General features: G+C 35.8%; 1 protein-coding gene across 2 annotated transcripts in view; it reads right to left on the minus strand.

Moving 5' to 3' along the window:
• LOC117316612 (zinc metalloproteinase nas-36-like) overlaps positions 1–19,897 on the minus strand; it is a 31,129-nt gene that overhangs the window by 8,108 nt on the left and 3,124 nt on the right. For both annotated transcript variants that reach the window (XM_033871283.1, XM_033871284.1), the window contains exons 3-16: positions 15,211–15,332; positions 14,340–14,426; positions 13,541–13,636; positions 13,236–13,308; positions 12,040–12,169; positions 7,350–7,419; positions 6,102–6,296; positions 5,687–5,792; positions 4,722–4,853; positions 4,116–4,225; positions 3,193–3,314; positions 2,529–2,680; positions 2,070–2,183; positions 319–419 (exon numbers count right to left, since the gene is read on the minus strand). In XM_033871283.1, the coding sequence (XP_033727174.1) occupies positions 319–419; positions 2,070–2,183; positions 2,529–2,680; positions 3,193–3,314; positions 4,116–4,225; positions 4,722–4,853; positions 5,687–5,792; positions 6,102–6,296; positions 7,350–7,419; positions 12,040–12,169; positions 13,236–13,308; positions 13,541–13,636; positions 14,340–14,426; positions 15,211–15,332 (1,610 nt within the window). The remainder of the gene's footprint in view (positions 1–318; positions 420–2,069; positions 2,184–2,528; positions 2,681–3,192; positions 3,315–4,115; positions 4,226–4,721; positions 4,854–5,686; positions 5,793–6,101; positions 6,297–7,349; positions 7,420–12,039; positions 12,170–13,235; positions 13,309–13,540; positions 13,637–14,339; positions 14,427–15,210; positions 15,333–19,897) is intronic.

Below are 19,897 nucleotides of genomic sequence, written 5' to 3' on the forward strand. Positions count from 1 at the left end.
CTCTCTGGAGAACGTATTCGAATATTTAGGCCAAGAGAGCCCAATTTAAAGACTACAAAAAGGCATGCATGTATAAGTTGTTAAAGGTTACAACTTGATTTAAACTAGAATAATTCACTTATTACACAGAAAATATTCCATAGATGTAACGGTCATGACAGCGGGGTTAATTATCGCCTTCTCAATGGCTACAATAATGATGTCACTACAGACAAACGATTGAAGTCATTTTCGTCTTTTTGTAAAATTGTGTTTTCATGACATCAAAATTTTTCATTTGTACTGCATAAATCATGATGTTTGTTTAATGTAGCTTACCCCTTTTTCAAGCCATATTGCATTCTTTATAGACTTGTCATTCTTAAGACAACACTTCCCTCCGATGTCCGTTTCGAAATTACATGTCACCACCGCACTCGCTGTGAAAATATATTAATGACTTTAATCGTATATGTTTACCGTTTCTTTTTTCAATTTCAATAGATTGTATTATGTCATCATATTAAATCGCAATCAATTTTAAGTTACAAGTCATGTAAACAAAGAATGGGCAAATCTCCTTTTGAGCGTTAGACCATATCAATCAAGTCTATAAATATCCGTTTAAACATGAAATAACCCTAACCAACCAAAGTTACACGTGTTCTTTATGTACAGAACCAAGCCAGATATTTTTGCAAAATCGGTTTAATCTTCTCTGCTCTTAAAATATTGTACATACACATGTTTCTAGCAAACGACAAATAGAAATGTATAGTATTTAATGAGAAAAAACAATCGAGATAACCGACCTACTAACGGTGCCAAAATCCTAACTCAAATCGTTAGAATGGGGTAACAAATGAGACGTAAGTATGTTTCCTGCTTTCCAATAGCATTCTCATCAGGGAACTTCTCACTTCTTTTCTAAACAATTTCTTTCCCTGATGTTTCCATTGACACTGCTTCACTTTTTGCGATCTATTTTCAATTTCAAACAATTTTATTGACAAAAATACAATTGTCAAAAGGATTAGACATCAGGCATTGCCTATATAAGTCTTCTCCCTAAGAACAACACAGCGGTACAAAATACAGACATTCATTAACAGTACACAAACACAAAACACAACAAAACAAAAATAGTCATCTAAATTAAGATGTATTCAATTGAAGGGAGATAACTCCAATATGATTATCATACTTAAATGAGATTTAAATGGTGTAAGAAAATAAATGTATAATTCAAATTTTTCATTAACATAATAACTTGAATAAATGATTCTATTTTTTTAGTTGGTGATTATATTTTGCAAATATTTAGTGAAATTGTGGCCCCCTTCACATACAGATACAGGCCAAGGACATGCGATCTATTGACATTCGCCCTCACGAGGAAAGCATTGGTTTGTATCCCTTGGCTGAGGCATAGCAGAGTCTAAGAAAATGGAAGTTGTTGCTTCTGCTTAACGCTCAGCATTTTAGGGTATTGGACGACTAGTTCGCGCGTAGTTAGTATAATGTGACCGGAAGAACTGTCCTGATGGATGTCTTCGGCACTGAGCTAGCACTTTAAAGTCAATATATAACAATATATAACAAATATACCGTAGTCTTCCAAAATATACATACAATACACGCGTGTATCTCGCACATAGGGGAGGCTGTCATTGAATGACCATTACTGTTTATAGGACTTGAAACAATACAAAACCAAACTCTACGTCAAGAAAATAAACACGTTTTGGATACTGCAGTGAATTATATTTGTTGTAAACGTTACTGTAAAGAAGCGATTCCTAAAATCTCTTTAAAATGAAAAATAACAACACCGTATGTATTGGTTGGGAACGTTCTGTGCGTCAAAGAAATGAAATAGTACATTGTGACCATGTTCAAGAATAATTTGACTTCTGTTTAATATATAAAGTTGTTTGTTGGAACTGTTAATCTCTTATGATAGACGAACATTAATGATTTATTAAAAATTTCTCCGGAAAGTTTACGGCATGAAAGAAAGTTATATTCTCCAGTTTGGAATAGCTTACGTAGATCTTTGTAGTAATCAATAAAGAGTCTATGAATTTTACCTGCCACCACGTCACAGTTGTCGCCTGAGTAACCAATCTGACAGGTACATTTATACCCCGCATTAGGCAAGTCTGTACAGGTAACGTAATTCTTACAAGGTTTTAGTGCACATCCTGTAAATAAGTAAAGTAATCAATTGTATCTACAACACTATCGCATAAACTGCTCAGCTAATACCAGCTATTTCTAGAAAAGTTATTACGAAAGTATATCAGACTAGATTAAATTAGCAAACTGTATAATTTATTTTGATATTTTAGCTGTTTGGCATATATTCACATTGTAAATGTGTTTTTAAAGAATGTTTGTCAAATTGATTCGGAACAAATTCGCTGTTAACTATAAAATTCATCCGTGATTTCCATTATTTGCACTGAACACACTGTGATAAACACAAGTACAAGTGTGTACACATTTTAAATCAATGTATACCTGAAGTTATATATAAAAACACATACCAGACTGATAAGCAGAAACGAATAATTTGAAGCCATTTTTCCCGATGTTGGAGGCAGCAGGCTTTTTGCTGTTAAACTCGAAGAGGAACATGTTGGTTTCATCAGATATAGTCTTGACGAAAGTCTTTGAAGAAGTGATCTTATTACACAGACTGGAAACACAAACATATTTTAGCAATATACATGCATACGGACCGTCGTGACGAAATTTGCTAAACATAAATGCAATTTGCTACAGTATTTGATACAGTATTTCTTTCTTGTAAATAAAAGCTGTAACAAAATGCAGAAAAAAAATAATTTAAAGATATTTTTTTATTCAGCGTTTTTTGTTGTTGTTTTTTTGTGTGTTTTTGTTTGTTTTGTTTTTTGTTTTTTGTTTTTTTTTGTTTTTTTTTGTGAGTGCATTTGTTAACATTCCGAATGCTTTAATTGCAGTGCTTGTATATTGTTTTGTTGGTGCTTCAATTCATCATCATTGTGCTAATATATTCGAATGCACTGAAATTTAACTAACGTTTTCTACGTCTACTATAACCGAATGTATTTCAAGTAAGCCTCCTGAAAATAGCACAAGCATGTGATCCTGAAAATATGATGGTTTTACTAGGTCTTTAAGCAGCTATGCGATATCTTATTGAAATAACTCTGTTCATGAACTTACTTTACTCCTGGCTGACCTACAAGTGTGTACCGCATGGACAGATAATGGGGACAGGTTGTGGTTGAGGCTAAAATGTCAAGTTCCTGAACTTCTACCTTTATTCTCGCGTTTGTGCCTGTTCCCTGTAGACAAAAATAATAGTTATCAATGAACAACATGTATGTTATCAAACAAATTTGCCACACACATACATCTCACACATAGGGAAGGTCGTCCTAAGCTAAGCTGTTAATAAGGCATTACACAATGCAAAACTAACCGAAACCTTTAGTATACTATCAGAATTAAGCGCACAAGAGAAAGATGACGCCATCAAAATACTTATGTCTCACTTTTTGTATGACGTTTCCCCTCAACATTATGGCTTCAACACAAGGCTTATTAGAGGATCAATGGACATTTTTTATAATATTTGGTAATGACAAGATCGTTGTGATTAAATGGGCATCATTGAATTTAAAGAAATCACAGTTTTTAAATCAAGGAAAGCTTTTGAATAAATCATTAAAATGAAAAAAAAGCGAATAGTACAACAAAACATAGTATTGGATTAGGAAATATTTTTAGGGGAAATAATGTTTACACAAAAAATGGTCGTAAGGACTTTTCAAAAAAGCATTTTCCAAGAAATCTGAAACAAATTTTAGAAAAATACGGACGATCTGTCGTCGAACAAAGAAGAAAAAAGCAAAAGCACAAATGTATAAATGATAATAAAATCATAATGAAAGTGAAGTAAACATGGACAGAAGAGTAACATAATTGAGATAACTTAACACAAACGTGCGTATGTTACCGAGATGAAGACACAAGTAAACAAAATATGAATGTATTTCATATAATAGAATAAGGTAAATGATGACTGTACTTAAAAACAGCAAGGACATGAAAGCAATAAAGTGAAGCATTCAAAACCTACTTACCTTTATGAACCAGATGCACTCTTTGCCTGTAGTATATGTTCCAGAAGCGTACCCAGGCGCTTTGATGGATCTAGATTCTCCATTATTCAATTCAATAATCCCTCCACAATCTATAATTAATTAATGAAGCTTTAATTATTCATATACAAGGTATGAAAATTTAATCATACGCATATTCATCATAAAAAATGTACAATATAACGGGATTTTTGAAATATTTATAATTGAATAGATCATTTAAATTCAGTTAACATGAGATCATGCCTTATACATTGCAAATATTAACAGAGTTCCGGGCAAAAATAAATAATCGTCATCTGGATATGAAACAACATAAACCGATGACTTTTCCTGATAACAGATTGATGGCTGAGTATGTGGATAAGATAACTGTTTGAGGATATCTAGATAAAATCGCCTGTAATCTATATAACAAACTTAATTATCAAGATGACGCTTCAGTAATTGATCTAGACAACATACAAGCATTGGATTATCCATATAAGATATAGGTTGTAGAATATCCAGGTACCGTATCTGTGGTAGATTATCCAGACGACCCATCTTTAGCGGATTATCACTTGCAATACAATATAATAGGCTTACCGTTATCGCCTTCCCTCTCTGTACAGGATGTCCCCTTCAGCCCTTTAGGACATCGACAAGTACATTTGTCTGGGACTGCAACTGTTTTACGTGCAAATCCGCGATTCTGACATGCCACAGAACCGCACGTTTCTTGAAAATATCATAAGCAAAATGTAATTCATGGTAAAAAGATTTTTGTAGATCAAATCAGTAATACAATAGGCATACACATCTGAAAATTTATTTAAGAAATAATTAACGATGATGTGTGTATTGTTGTAGGATATACAGCGAGGACGAGGATATTTTGCAATTAAATTAATAACGAAGGCCGCAGGCCTGAGTTATTAATTAAAATTGCAATATATCCGAGTCCGAGTTGTATATCCTGTAACAATACACGAATCAATGCTGATTATTTCTTTTCTACCATGTTCTGTTTAGTTCTGAGATACACCTCTTTCTAATAGGAAAACGGCAACGAAACCCCGGGAAATGTGTCGCTACATGGCTGTTACAATTCACAGAAAACGATAAGGTGCGCGTGCTAATGAATATTCAAAAGCTGACGTCAATCCCAAGCCAGTTGACGGCAACGTTACGAGAACTTTCGGGGATGTCGGCCAGTAAATCATGTAGAAATGCTCTCCAAATGTTGCCTGTGGAAATTGACCTTACAACATATTGTTTAGCAAAGTCTGCTCTGGGTTGATAGAAATTAAGAATCTGGCAAATTTCACCGTTGTAAAATACACGGTCTCCGACATTCAAACGTTTTGGCGCCGCCATGTTTGTTTACAAATGCACGATTTTGGAGGGGAGAGATCGTAACAGTTGTGACTCACGAGTTCTCGTAAGTGATGTCCAATTTCATTATTAAAGTATCAAAATTATGGCACGTAATCATTAAACGTAGCTTGCAACATGGATACACATCAAACCATTTCTCTACAACAACAAGAAGACTATTCAAGAGTACTTACCGTCACATTTATATGCCGTCACTATCTCCTTGACGTCATAGTGACTGAGTGTTTTAGAGGCACTTGTGAGAAATGCGAGACGTTGGTCAGGTATTTTCATTTCGGTCTACAATCATTAATACAGAATGCATATTAATTTTTGACTCAAGCTTACCCTAAATGTGTAGAGAAAAGACAACAATATGTGTTTGCGTTGTGTATAATGGGGATTGGGATCATTATCCTTCGAAGCCGCTTTCAGGAGAAGAGCTGTATTGACAGAAGATATGACTGTATTGTATCTAACTATTAATCTATATCGTAAGGTGATTATATAGTGTGTATCTTGTATAAACCATATATGCTGTAAATATGACATCATAAGTTCTTTCACATTTGAACATCTATACAACTTCTAATAACAGCTAATACTAACCCCAAGTGCGTATTGCAGTGTTGAGAAATAATCGTACGGAGACACTCCATCGTGTGTCAATTCTGTAAAGTAGTTGACATAATTGCCTTTGTCTATATTTTTCCACAGCATAGTTATATAACGTGCCCTGTCAGTTCTGGACTGTTCATGTTGCTGACCAATTGCATGCATGATTTCATGTATGACTGTTTCCGGCTAAAAGAAGAAACGAAACAATAAAGACACTAAACAAGCAATATAACAATCTCGTATATACAGTGATGTAGAATATATATATGGCATCAGTTCCATGCTAAGAACATAATAATCTCTCAAGAACTACCAAAAATCAGGAGCGATCCAGAAAGGTTTTTGAGAAATACTGATAACAAATTTCTACATTCAAATTCAAAATGACTGACTATCACTCCTTTTGTTTTTCGATCAGTCTCAAAATTCAATATGCACGAAAAGATGCCAAGGGAACCGACATACAAAATAAGAGAAAAATCCAAGAAGAACCTACTCAGCAATAACACTACTTCACTTTCAGCAATCAAAATGCAAAAAAAATGGCTACCTGTGCGTCATTTCGTTTTCCTAGTCAGACTCGAAATTGACTCAGAAAAACTAGGGATCAAGTGGAATCTACGTGTGAAGTTTGATGAAAGATTCGTTCTGTCCTTCTCAATAACTGGCGAAAACAAGGACTGTTTAAGGACAGTCGGACCACTGGGCACGGACGAAACAGCAATTTGAATAGCCCATCATTAAAATAAATTGAATGACGAGTTGATAAATATTTCATTAATTATAATCTGAACTTTTGTTGATATTTCCATATTACAATTGATCTATAGTAAAAGGTTGATGGTAATTTTTGAGAAACAAATCTAACCACAAATCAGATCCCCAGCCACCCGAGTCACTGGGCCATAGAAGCTGGATAATGTACCATAAATGGTGTGCTGCGATGTCCACTTAGTGATCAAGTTACATACCATGCTCTTTCCTTTAAAGTTGAATCAAAATGCGGTCGCCGTCGAACAAGTACATGTAACGCCATAGTCTCGCTTCCGTTAAACGTTCATAATGGCACAGAAGATATAGACATATGATCTTCCTGTTAGCACTTACAAATGAAAACAATATCAAAAGCACCCTTAAATGATTGCTCGAAAGGGGGAGGGGTTGGTGGATAGGGGGGATAATAGACATATATATTGCGAAATACTGCAACTACCGGATATTGAAATCATATCTACTTACAGTCATACAGCCCGGTTCCTGAAGGTCAACCACTTGTTGATTTCCAGTTTTCCCAACATAAGATGCACATCTGTAGAAAAACAGACAGACATGATATAGGGTTACTTATCGATATTATGACATATGACTTGGCTAGGTTTGGTTTGCATTGCTTCTTATCAACAGCTATGGTGATTTAAGGATGGCCTCCCTCGTGGGCGAGATACATCGTGTACATCTGTGTTTTGGAATGATACAATATGTTCGGGTTCGGTTTGGTAACGACGGCAACCAATAATGATCGAGCCGCTTTCGCTTAATTAACAGTGTCATCAAGCTTGAATGCTACACATCGACACTACTGCGTGACACCCCAATAGTTCTGCCCTGCAGACAGGACGTAACAATTCCACCTATTGTCCCATTGTATTATCGTAAGAGAGCTAACTTAGGGACTTTATCCTTTCTTCATAATAGCTTCATACTATCTCCCTGACACTGCCTCACTTTTGCCTTTATTTGAGCGATCGTCCCCGAGAGGAAGGCTTTACGTTTTGTACAGTGGTCGAGACATACCTGAGTCTATAAACATTGGTAGTTGTTACACCTGCTAAGCACCTTGCCGTATGAAAATGGGATGACTGGTTCGCCCGATGTGATCATAATGTGACCGGGTGGGGTGTCCTGCTGAATGTCTTCGGCGGTATGCTTCAGTGAGGAAGCACTATAATGTCAGATCAGTTCCGCGCTATCACAAGGAGACGAACACAAACTTACCGCATCCTCCCAAAACACAAATGCGCACTCACCACAGGCAAGGATATCGCAAGCACGGGAAGCCGTCCTTAGATTACCTTAGCTGTTACAGTAGGACGTTAAACAAAACCATACCAAACATTATAGCAGGTTGCATATCCCTTTATCTCAAATTCAAAGCTGAACGTCAAGCAGAGTGAAACCGCAAAAAAAATTAAAAAATACTGAAACAACCTTTCCTAGCCCAGTCATATTATGGGATTAAAATGATGTATCTAGACTAGATGCTGTCAGGCGATTAGATTGTTCAGACTTATATAATGGAAATAGCAGGTGAAATCCTACGCAGGGCAGCCAGACGATGGCCCATGAAACTATTTGAACAGACTAAGATCACCATACGTCAGTGTAGTACTACTATCATCAAATAAATTGTCTTTTGAGGGATTCACGTAAGTAAGAAAAATGTAATACACGTTTTAAAAACCACAGATAAAATGGAAAATGATAATAATACCCCTCTAAACGTCAGTCACTATATTTTACTTTATTTTTCAAAAAATCATTGAAGACATGGTGAACTTCATATCATGAAAAAGTATATGTAAAATTACCATAGGGACCAATTTATTTAGAATATCACCAATAACAACATTAAAACATATTTCTTGAATCATTTTTTTTTTTCACACGAGATTTTTAATCTTTTTATCACAGAAATAGCTTGACATATATATTTGGAAACATGCGCTCAAATTTTATTTTATTTTGTCATTTAGATGTAATCTCAGTGTAAGAAACGCGTGTTGAAGGTGAATTTGAAATAAATGTAAATAGATAAATCAGTCACAAAATCCGTTCCAGCCGTGGGCAGTTTTGCCACCTGAATGAACATTTAAATGATTGCGAATACTTTCGAATTAATGTAGTTTGTATAGTCAAACACAACAAAAAGCTTTTTTGCCCCAGGATGTACCCAGTGGACACAAAACGTTCGGAGAACGTCCGGAAAACGTCCTATTCAGGTCACAACGTCCGGGACTTTCCTACAACGTTGTGAGAACGTTTCATGTCAAACGTTAGTACAACGTTAGCTTTTGACGTTGTAACAACGTTGTAACAAGGTTTTAATGCAAACTTTGTGTATTTGTTGTTAATTTTAAACGGCTTGCAAGTTTACACAAATGCCAAAGACATACCGAACGAAAACATCAAATTTCATGATAAATTGAATTATCTAATTGGCTCGAAATTTTATTTGTCAATAATGAATATGTTTAGATTAGTTTAAAAGCAATCTACGTCGCCTATAATGTGCCCTTATAATATAATATCGATCATTGATCCTTTCCTGATCCAATTTTGCTGTTAGACCTCCTTTTATACCAATAAATGTGATCAAACTCGAACTTACGGGGTTACGATAACAAATCGGTGTTACCTCCCTTTATGTTGCAATATATATCCGTCAGGGGGCAATACAAACATTCACATTCATTTCAAAAATATTTTTTAAAACGACTTTAATTTCAGTTTTAACTGCATGAACATATCATGTTTTGGTTGAAACCGTTGCAATTTTTTTCGGGAAAAGAAATAGATAAAGAGAAGAAAAAACAGTATTGATATTTGCGCGGTAATTCTAACTTCCGGTTCTTTGTTCTGCAAACACACGTGGGCCGTACACACACACATTTCAATCGGACTGTTAACTTGCTGTACTGGATTATGTATTTGCTTTCAAAATAACATATGGAATCAGCTTTCTTCCCGAATACAGATCAGTAATTCAAGGTAAGTTCTTTATGATTCGTATTTTGTTTATTACACTGCGTTTGATTTTGACTTGTGTTTATTTACAAACAGATCGGACATGTTATGATTTATCTTCACGTACGTACGTACAACGGATGTACGTTTTTGGTATCACCGGGCATAAGTTTAGTTTTACGCATATTTGTTAACCGAGCACGTTATGATATATTGCCGAAAAGTTTACGGTATATCAATAATTATTGTTTTGATTTTTTCTTTACAGATTAAATGGTGATAACTGGATGCACCGAGGTAATCAGAGACATCAGATAGGAGTGATGGGAGGAGTGCAATCACATGGACACATGGAAATAAAGACATTAAAATAGTGTTTAAAAAAACTTGAGTTTTTGTTGTACATAATAGGTAACAATAGTAGAAATTAAAATAATACGACGTTGTGACAACGTCTATACAACGTAAATAAAACGTTGTCACAGCGTTACACAGTAACGTTGTGGGAACGTTGTATGAAAACGTTCCCCAAACTTTCATTTGCAACATTACTACAACCTAAATGCAACGTTGCATCCTGACGTAACTGCAACGTTCTCTAGACGTTGTGTGCCCACTGGGTACCTGTCATGAAATGAAATTTACGTCTTTATTATGTGTTTCAGTTCTTGAAGCGACAACAGTAAAACGTACTAAAGGAACATATTATCAGGCATAAGATTTTTAAAATATATGTCATTAAACGAACACTTTCCCTTTATTACGAAAATTAAAAGTGTCCGCAGCTGTGTTTTTAAAATACCTAAGTCACCGCAAAACAACAGCACAACAATTCAGCAGGCCCTACAAGAATGCAAATGTTATATCGCTCGTAAGCAGACCACTGCGCGAACTCGTTACTCACACTTTCTGTGCAAACCGATAGAAATGAGACAATGCAATGAAGAAGGAATGCAGACATTTATTTTGGTGGCAAACTATTTTAAATAAATCACTGCTAAAAAATTTCAGAAATATAATGGGTGTCTGCACACTAACTTTCGTGAGGCATTTTATTCTAATTGGTGCATGCATATTTTATATATTGTGTACGTGAGCTACGTGTGCCCGACACATGAACGAATCGAACATTTAGGAAATGTATTTAGTTGTATTCATATATATGTAGAAAAGAAAACACTGTCCCATTACTTATTGATAATGTCACTTCTAAAATTGTCTTTAAAATGATACCATTCATTGTTTAAATGTAAAATGAAATGTTTCAATTATGTTCATTCATGCACATCCATATATTCTAGTCATCAAAATGCCAAATTTCAACAAACCAATTAATCTATCATGCGCGTTGTCAGTATAATGTGACCGGGTGGGATGTCCTGCTGGGTGTTTTCGGCAGAATGCTTGATTGTGGTACCAATATGAAACGGCAAAAGTTCCAATCTATCACCACACGAACAAACCGCAATCTCCAAAAGCACACATAAGTACTCAACTTTTTGATAGGACGTTTAACAATAATAACCAATCCAAACCAATCAATTTCTCACGGGTTATAAAGAAAATTATTCCTGAAAGCATGTAATTTCATACCGATAAATCAACATCACGGTTGTAAAAAACAAATAATCTTTGCTTCAGTGACTGTGTCACCTTATGATACTTTGACACCTGTAGGTAATGTTCGGATAAAATATATCTTAACTCGAATCGATAAAAAGTTAAAAGGCTTACAAGTTTTTCAAATGGTTTACCTTTCTCATGTTCTTTAATGTATCAGATTATTGACCTTTTTTACAAAAAGAAATTATTTTGAAACAGTCAAAAGATTTCCCATGTAACATGTAAGACACATTAAAAAAATATTCCGAAAATATGTGACAGGTATTTTTTTGGTATATTTTACTTCATATTTATATTTTCCCACAATTTTTTCCAGAAAAGTTACATTTATATTGATATCGAGACAAAACTTATCATTATATGACACTTTTAATTTGGATTATATGAGGGTTATGTGAAGACGGATGTCAAGAAGATACCTAGAAAGACAGATTAGTGAGGACAGATTTAGGATCTCAAGTGTTCCTATCAGTTGCAATCATTTCTAATGATGTTATACCACAATATTAACATGCAGGATTATTTAGCTTTTTCAAACAAGTACAATTACAATTCTTCCTACCCTTGTCCTTTTCCGTCGAAAGTAATATAATCAACAGCGCTGGAACTTCCCTTCTCGAAGAGCTTCACACATGTCTCCTTTCCAATTATCTGTATCGCTTCTTTGATAGCTGCCAGACTCCTGCTTTCGGCTGTAAACATATTTTAAGTATCTTACCACGAGAGCTGAGACTCCAAACTCTCACTCACTAGGGATTAATAATCATTTACATGTTTCTCTTCTCCTACTTGATCCCTCAATGTGAAACATTGATGACGCCATGTCATTATAAGTATTATCTGAGGAGAATCCCTAAACTAAACTCTGGGCGATTAATATATAATTCTGACTATAGTATACAGTTAAAGTATATGGGTGAGGGATATAGCAAGTTTCTGGTGTCCTGAGACCATGTCTTTTTCACGAGACGAAGCCATAGGCATGGTCAAGGGACACCAGAAACTTGCTTTATCCCTTAACCACATACTTTAACCGTTTTATTATACCGATACAAACTGGAGAAATTATTTTAGCAGATTTTTTTAAAACCATAAGCTGTGAAACAAGCTTCAATGTGATTGTCCCAGCCACCATTTTGATACACTGTAGCAAAGGGGCCAAGTGATGATATACCTTTTTCATTCAAAGCAGGGATTATGATTTCAAATATTTCCCATAACAAAACTAAATTTTCATTGACTAGCCATCAGCTGCTACATGGGAAATACCGCCTGAAATTCAGCGTTAATTTTTCTTAACAGTTGATCGCATTCGGCAGACTGACAACTGTCAATCTCCTCAATTGTTTTGTCCCTTGCCTCCAAATAATGCACAAACACTGCCACAGTGGCCTTCACTGTTTTCCTAGTGTTTTAGGACCTTCAAATCATTTTCATCTAGCTCCGAAAATCTTCACAGCGCCATTTCAGTTGCCAAGTAGGCAGCACGTTCAGTAGCTAGCTCCGACCACTTGGCTACGTTTTTACTAACGTCATCTTCGGAAACAAGCTCCGCCCACCTCGCGTCTGATTGGCTCGGCGGAAATACCCGAAGATGCAGGTGTGTGTTAGCACAGGGGTGCGCTAGTTCTCAAGACTAACGCACAGGACTAGCGCACAGCAAAGCGAGGTTAAACAAAATGGAGGGAAGTAGTCTATAACCAGTTAACTTTTACATAGAGTAAATAAAGTAGAGGTGTGATAAAAACAAATACAAACCGAAGTTTCTTGTTGTGTATGGTATTAGTCCTGATGGCCAGGTCGTAGTTCCTTTGTCAAAATTTCGTTTCATCTGAAATTGTTATTGTCTTATTAATGCATTAACACTTAAAAAAATTAAACACGGCAATTAAACATTCTAGTATGAAGACATGAATCAAAGCTTCAGCAAGTATTTTATTACTCGTTTGGTTTTGGTTTTGAATACCTTATCGTCCTATCCACAGCTTTAGGGACAGCCCAAGGAATATTTACAAATATACAGTATGCTGTGGAAGGGTTGATATTATAATGAATAAGTTTACCCCCAGTGTTTCACGAGTGCCGCTGCCGAGATGTTGGTCATGATCCTTAAACCATTCCTCCTCAAGATCAACAAAATGAGTCAGTGCGTCATAACCCTAAAAATAAAATACGACCAATAAACATGAAAAAATATCAATATCATATTATATCCCGTACCTACATGCATTTGCGTATTACACAACATATAATAAAGAAATGAAGCATGTCATGAATGAATTGTACATCGAACAATAGTCATATATGGTGAAACACGTTGAGACATTTTTTTTGAAATATTGAAATAATCCAAATCCAAACAAATAATTTTAATTCTGTAAGTAATCCATAAATTTGAGATCGAATTTGTAATTACTTTAAGATTAATTTTGGTTATGTTAGTTGATATAAAGCAATTAGTTTGCAATTTTTACATTAATTATTAGTTCAGTAATACTAGAAAGGATGTAGAAGGGACATTCCCGAGATTTTGTGTGTATAAAGTCATCGAATTATGTGGTCTTGCACCTGCTACACATATAAAAAACTTCTAGTACAACTATTACAATTAATCACAATCATGTAGACAAGGATTTTTTGAATGAAATTTTCTGTAAATTATGTTTTTGAACATCTGTGTTCTCTTACACAATGTAGTCTTTCTTGATTTATTTACAAAATATATAGAAAAATCAAGTGTTAAAAATTTCGCTTTAAGCATACTTGTACACACGTACACGTGTAACGATGTCTCAGATAACATCGCGTAGCCCACACGTACACGTGTGTTTGTTTTAATGATGCCACTAATCAATTATCTACCTGTATGAACTCTCCTCCTTCATGCAGTATCAGTGCGGCCTGGTCTTCATTAAAACTGTCTCGTGTTTCGTCATCAAGCCACACATCCTACAAATTAAACATAATATTAAACAAAAATTATAATTCTAATAACAATAACATAATTACAATTTAGATTACAGCTGACAACAATACATATATACCTAAAACAACTATAGCTAGATTGTGTATTAAATATCCCAGGTTTTAACCAAATGAAATATATATGTTATTACGTAATAGCGGAAGAAAATAGAACTGCGTGGAACAGCTCTTCAAAATATATAGAGGATATCTAACAGTGTCTTCAAAACCTACCCCGTATGCTAACTAGGCCTACAGCGATAATTTGTAAACAAAAAAGTAGTTCCCCCTGTCCAGGTGCTGACATATATGTCGGGCTTTCTGATTGGTCAATTATTTTGGTATTTTCTAATCATTAATTTGATTGGTCAAATCAGCAAAAGTGATATTTTTCACTAGTGAAATATCACTTTTTTAGAATGAATACTTTTTGATATTTCACTGGTAAAAATGTAATAAAAAATAGTCTAGTTACGTAGTGGAACAAGATATAACGCTAGCTGTTTATGTATGGGTGGTACTGTATTTGTAAGATATATTCGCATGTACACATACATATAAATAATGTGTATGTGTGTGTATGTTTGTCAATTATACGAGATCGTTGACAATTATACTGCGAGGCATATTTATACTATTAATCATATGTGGATGTTCTATATGTAACAGTTATTTGAATTTGCATTCGTATTGATAAATAAAATCTAAACCGTCCAATGGTTCAAAAAATTGCACTTTTTATTCAAGGTAATACTACACTGAAACTCACATCAAGCGAGGTATCATCATCTATGAAGTCTTCGTCATCATCTTCGAATTCCTCATCATCAAGAAATTCTCTCAGCATTTCCACGAGCCCTTCGGTACGTTCCACATCAACCTTTTCTTTTCCTAAACAAAATAATTACCATCGGCATGAAAATATGTTGGTGTCCTGCACAGCCCATCCCCCGCCCTCGTCCCTCTCCTTCACAAAAAAAAAAATCATGCATCAATATACAATGTATAAGAGATAATTAAATAAATGCAGCATTTCAAAGGTTGTGAGTTAACGAGGGATTGTCAAGAAATATATATAATTGTATTGATTAGATTGGTATTTCAGTAATATTCTATATAATATGCTATTCGTCAAAAACGAGACACGATTCTATAGTTCTCTAACATTACTGAAGACGCAATATTTTGTTTATTTCATCTTTTTTTCAACGAATAACCTTCCGTGTACGCTAACTAGGCCTATTGCGAAGGTTAGCCAACGTTTATCGCTTTCATGTCTAGACAATCCTACACGATAAAATAAAATCAAAAGAACAAAAAAATCCGCAAATAAAATAAACACTAGTAAACAAATATATTTCAATCAATTGTTTTATTTACATATGTATTTAAGTTTATCTTCTTTAGAAAAGTTGCCGTATCGTTTTCAAAATATAATTTTTTGATAAAAGTCCCGCAAGCAAGATTACTACGCGTTGAGCGCTTAATCCTAAATGACGTGTCAAGTAGACCTAGCAAGGCGTGCACGGCTTACTTTGTGGTCCTGATGATGGAATATCATCACTCATGTAGCAGTAAGTTCTATTCAGTGTCAATATCGGACTTACTCTGATTCTTTTAAATATTTTTCCGTCTGAGTTTGAACTCACAGACCCGGTTGATTGGTCAAATCGGGAAAAAAGTGGAAAAATATCAATAATGTGTTATTTTTCACTAATCAATTTCTAACAATATGGTCGCATATTTCTGGACACGTTTCATCGAGCACAGGTAGTTGATTATATAAAACATAAAATCAGATTTTCAAATATAGAATATTTATTATTAACTTTGTGCTTAAATCAAAATCTTTGTGTGATAGACTTTATCATTGTATGGACTAGGAATGTCCCTTTGGTTCAAATTAACATATTGAAAATTGATAAAAAAAATCTACTTCCGTTACTCCAATACTTAAAACTCAGTATAGTTAGTAGTGTCAGGACTGGTTTGCCCGTTGTCAGTATAATGTGACCGAGTGGGATATCCTCCTGGGTGCGTCTGGCTGTATGCTTCAGTGAGGTAGCACTAGAAAGTCAACATCAGATTCGTGTTACCACAAGGAGACAGGCACTAACATACCGCAGCCTCCAGGGATACATCCACTTAGTACATGCATCTCGCACACAGGGGATACCGTCCTTAAATGACCATAGCTGGTAATAGGACGTTACACAATACATAGGAGAGAAAATCCTTAAATGACCATAGCTGTTGATAGGACGTTAAACAATACGCAGGGGAGACCGTCCTTAAATGACCATAGCTGATAATAGGTCGTTACGCAATACACAGAGGAGAGACCGTCCTTAAATGACCATAGCTGATAATAGGTCGTTACACAATACACAGAGGGGAGACCGTCCTTAAATGACCATAGCTGATAATAGGACGTTAAACAATACGCATGGGAGACCGTCCTTAAATGACCATAGCTGATAATAGGTCGTTACACAATACACAGAGGAGAGACCGTCCTTAAATGACCATAGCTGATAATAGGTCGTTACGCAATACACAGAGGAGAGACCGTCCTTAAATGACCATAGCTGATAATAGGTCGTTACACAATACACAGAGGGGAGACCGTCCTTAAATGACCATAGCTGATAATAGGACGTTAAACAATACGCATGGGAGACCGTCCTTAAATGACCATAGCTGATAATAGGTCGTTACACAATACACAGAGGAGAGACCGTCCTTAAATGACCATAGCTGATAATAGGTCGTTACACAATACACAGAGGGGAGACCGTCCTTAAATGACCATAGCTGATAATAGGTCGTTACACAATACACAGGGGAGGCCGTCCTTAAATGACCATAGCTGATAATAGGTCGTTACACAATACCCAGAGGGGAGACCGTCCTTAAATGACCATAGCTGATAATAGGACGTTACACAATACACAGAGGGGAGACCGTCCTTAAATGACCATAGCTGATAATAGGTCGTTACACAATACACAGGGGAGGCCGTCCTTAAATGACCATAGCTGATAATAGGTCGTTACACAATACACAGAGGGGAGACCGTCCTTAAATGACCATAGCTGATAATAGGTCGTTACACAATACACAGAGGGGAGACCGTCCTTAAATGACCATAGCTGATAATAGGTCGTTACACAATACACAGGGGAGGCCGTCCTTAAATGACCATAGCTGATAATAGGTCGTTACACAATACCCAGAGGGGAGACCGTCCTTAAATGACCATAGCTGATAATAGGACGTTACACAATACAAAGGGGAGACCACCCTTAAATGACCATAACTGGTAATAGGACGTTACACAATACACAGGGGAGGCCGTCCTTAAATGGCCATAGCTGATAATAGGACGTTCAACAATACATAGGAGAGAAAATCCTCAAATGACCATAGCTGTTGATAGGACGTTAATTAATACGCAGGGGAGACCGTCCTTAAATGACCATAGCTGGTAATAGGACGTTCAACAATACATAGGAAAGAAAATCCTTAAATGACCATAGCTGTTGATAGGACGTTAATTAATACATAGGGGAGACCGTCCTTGAATGACCATAGCTGGTAATAGGACGTTCAACAATACACAGGGGAGACCGTCCTTAAATGACCATAGCTGGTAATAGGACGTTAAATAATACATAGGGGAGACCGTCCTTAAATGACCATAGCTGGTAATAGGACGTTCAACAATACACAGGAGAGAAAATCCTTAAATGACCATAGCTGGTAATAGGACGTTAAATAATACGCAGGGGAGACCGTCCTTAAATGACCATAGCTGGTAATAGGACGTTCAACAATACACAGGGGAGACCGTCCTTAAATGACCATAGCTGGTAATAGGACGTTAAATAATACATAAGGGAGACCGTCCTTAAATGACCATAGCTGGTAATAGGATGCTCAACTATACACAGGGGAGAAAATCCTTAAATGACCATAGCTGTTGATAGGACGTTAATTAATACGCAGGGGATACCGTCCTTAAATGACCATAGCTGGTAATACGACGTCCAACAATACACAGGGGAGACCGTCCTTAAATGACCATAGCTGGTAATAGGACGTTAAATAATACATAGGGGAGACCGTCCTTAAATGACCATAGCTGGTAATAGGATGTTCAACAATACACAGGGGAGGCAGTCCTTACATGATTATATATGTTGATAGGTCGTTACATAATTCACAGGGGAGACCGTTCCGAAATGACTTGAGATGTTGGTAGGGAATTTAATGCATTAAATGGCACAAAACAAATATTCTATAATTCTGAACAAACTACATGTAATATCTAATCTTATAATATGTTAACAGCCATCGACACAGAACTGTTTTCTCCATATATTGTGCATGGATCATTATTAGAAAGAATGTATATTTGCTCAAACTTTTTTTATCGAGATCTTATCAATCAAAACCTCAATGTTCGCACAGGTTTTGACTATATATCAAGTGCACTTTATTTCGCGGAGGTTTTATAACGCGCATCGTTCAATCCTGTTCTGAGGAAACGTTGCGTCATTCAATGACGTATTACTACGCTTATGAGAGGGTGATCGAATACTTAAATCGCCCTTTTTGGTGGTCATAACTTTCATATTCACTTAGTTCTGTGGTTATCGGTGCGTACAAATGTGTTGATACTGGGGAAGGAGTATACATTTGTGTTGTTAAGATAGATTAGTAAGTTTAAATGAAAAGAAAGTTTTTTTTGTTTAGTTTCTGATTTTTGATAATGTCCCTATATATCCTCGCTACGTAAAGGTATCTGCCTTCAGGGTGAAGTTGAGGCGAAGCTGAACATTAATCGCCGTGGTACTATACGGGCTATCACCACAAAAATGAAAACGATAATCAAGGGTCAATTTGTGACAGGTTCACTTACGGATACACAACAGATAAAGCGTCCCATTAGTTTTATTCAATACACAACAGATAGACCGTTCAGTTGGTTCCATTCACAGAAGGCCAATGGGCATTACCAGTCATCTCATTTCTAATATAAGCCCTTCAGCCTCTTGGGGCCAGTCAAGGCTAGTATGTCCATACCATTTTACTACCACCCTATACTGGTAACTCTAACCAAGTATTTTCTCTAATAGTAATTCAACAAATATGTTCAAAAACGTGATCTATCTATATAAACTATAGTAAACTTTACCTCCTCCCCATTGGGAATCGTGAGACTCAAGTGTCAAGAAATTCATAAGTATCCAAATACTTTTTTTTTCTATCAATTAAGAGTATTTGGTTTTATCGCATAGATCTCGGTCTTGGAAAGAACCTTGTTGATATTTCAGCCAATTTGACCAATTTTTGGCTCCACTAATGTTATTTCCCTTGGAGGGAAACGTGATACCTTAGAGATATAAAGATCACAATTTAGACCCTGTCAACTATGAAGAGTATTTTATTCT

Source organism: Pecten maximus, chromosome 18 (genome assembly GCF_902652985.1).
Source record: "Pecten maximus chromosome 18, xPecMax1.1, whole genome shotgun sequence".
Lineage (NCBI taxonomy): Eukaryota > Metazoa > Mollusca > Bivalvia > Pectinida > Pectinidae > Pecten > Pecten maximus.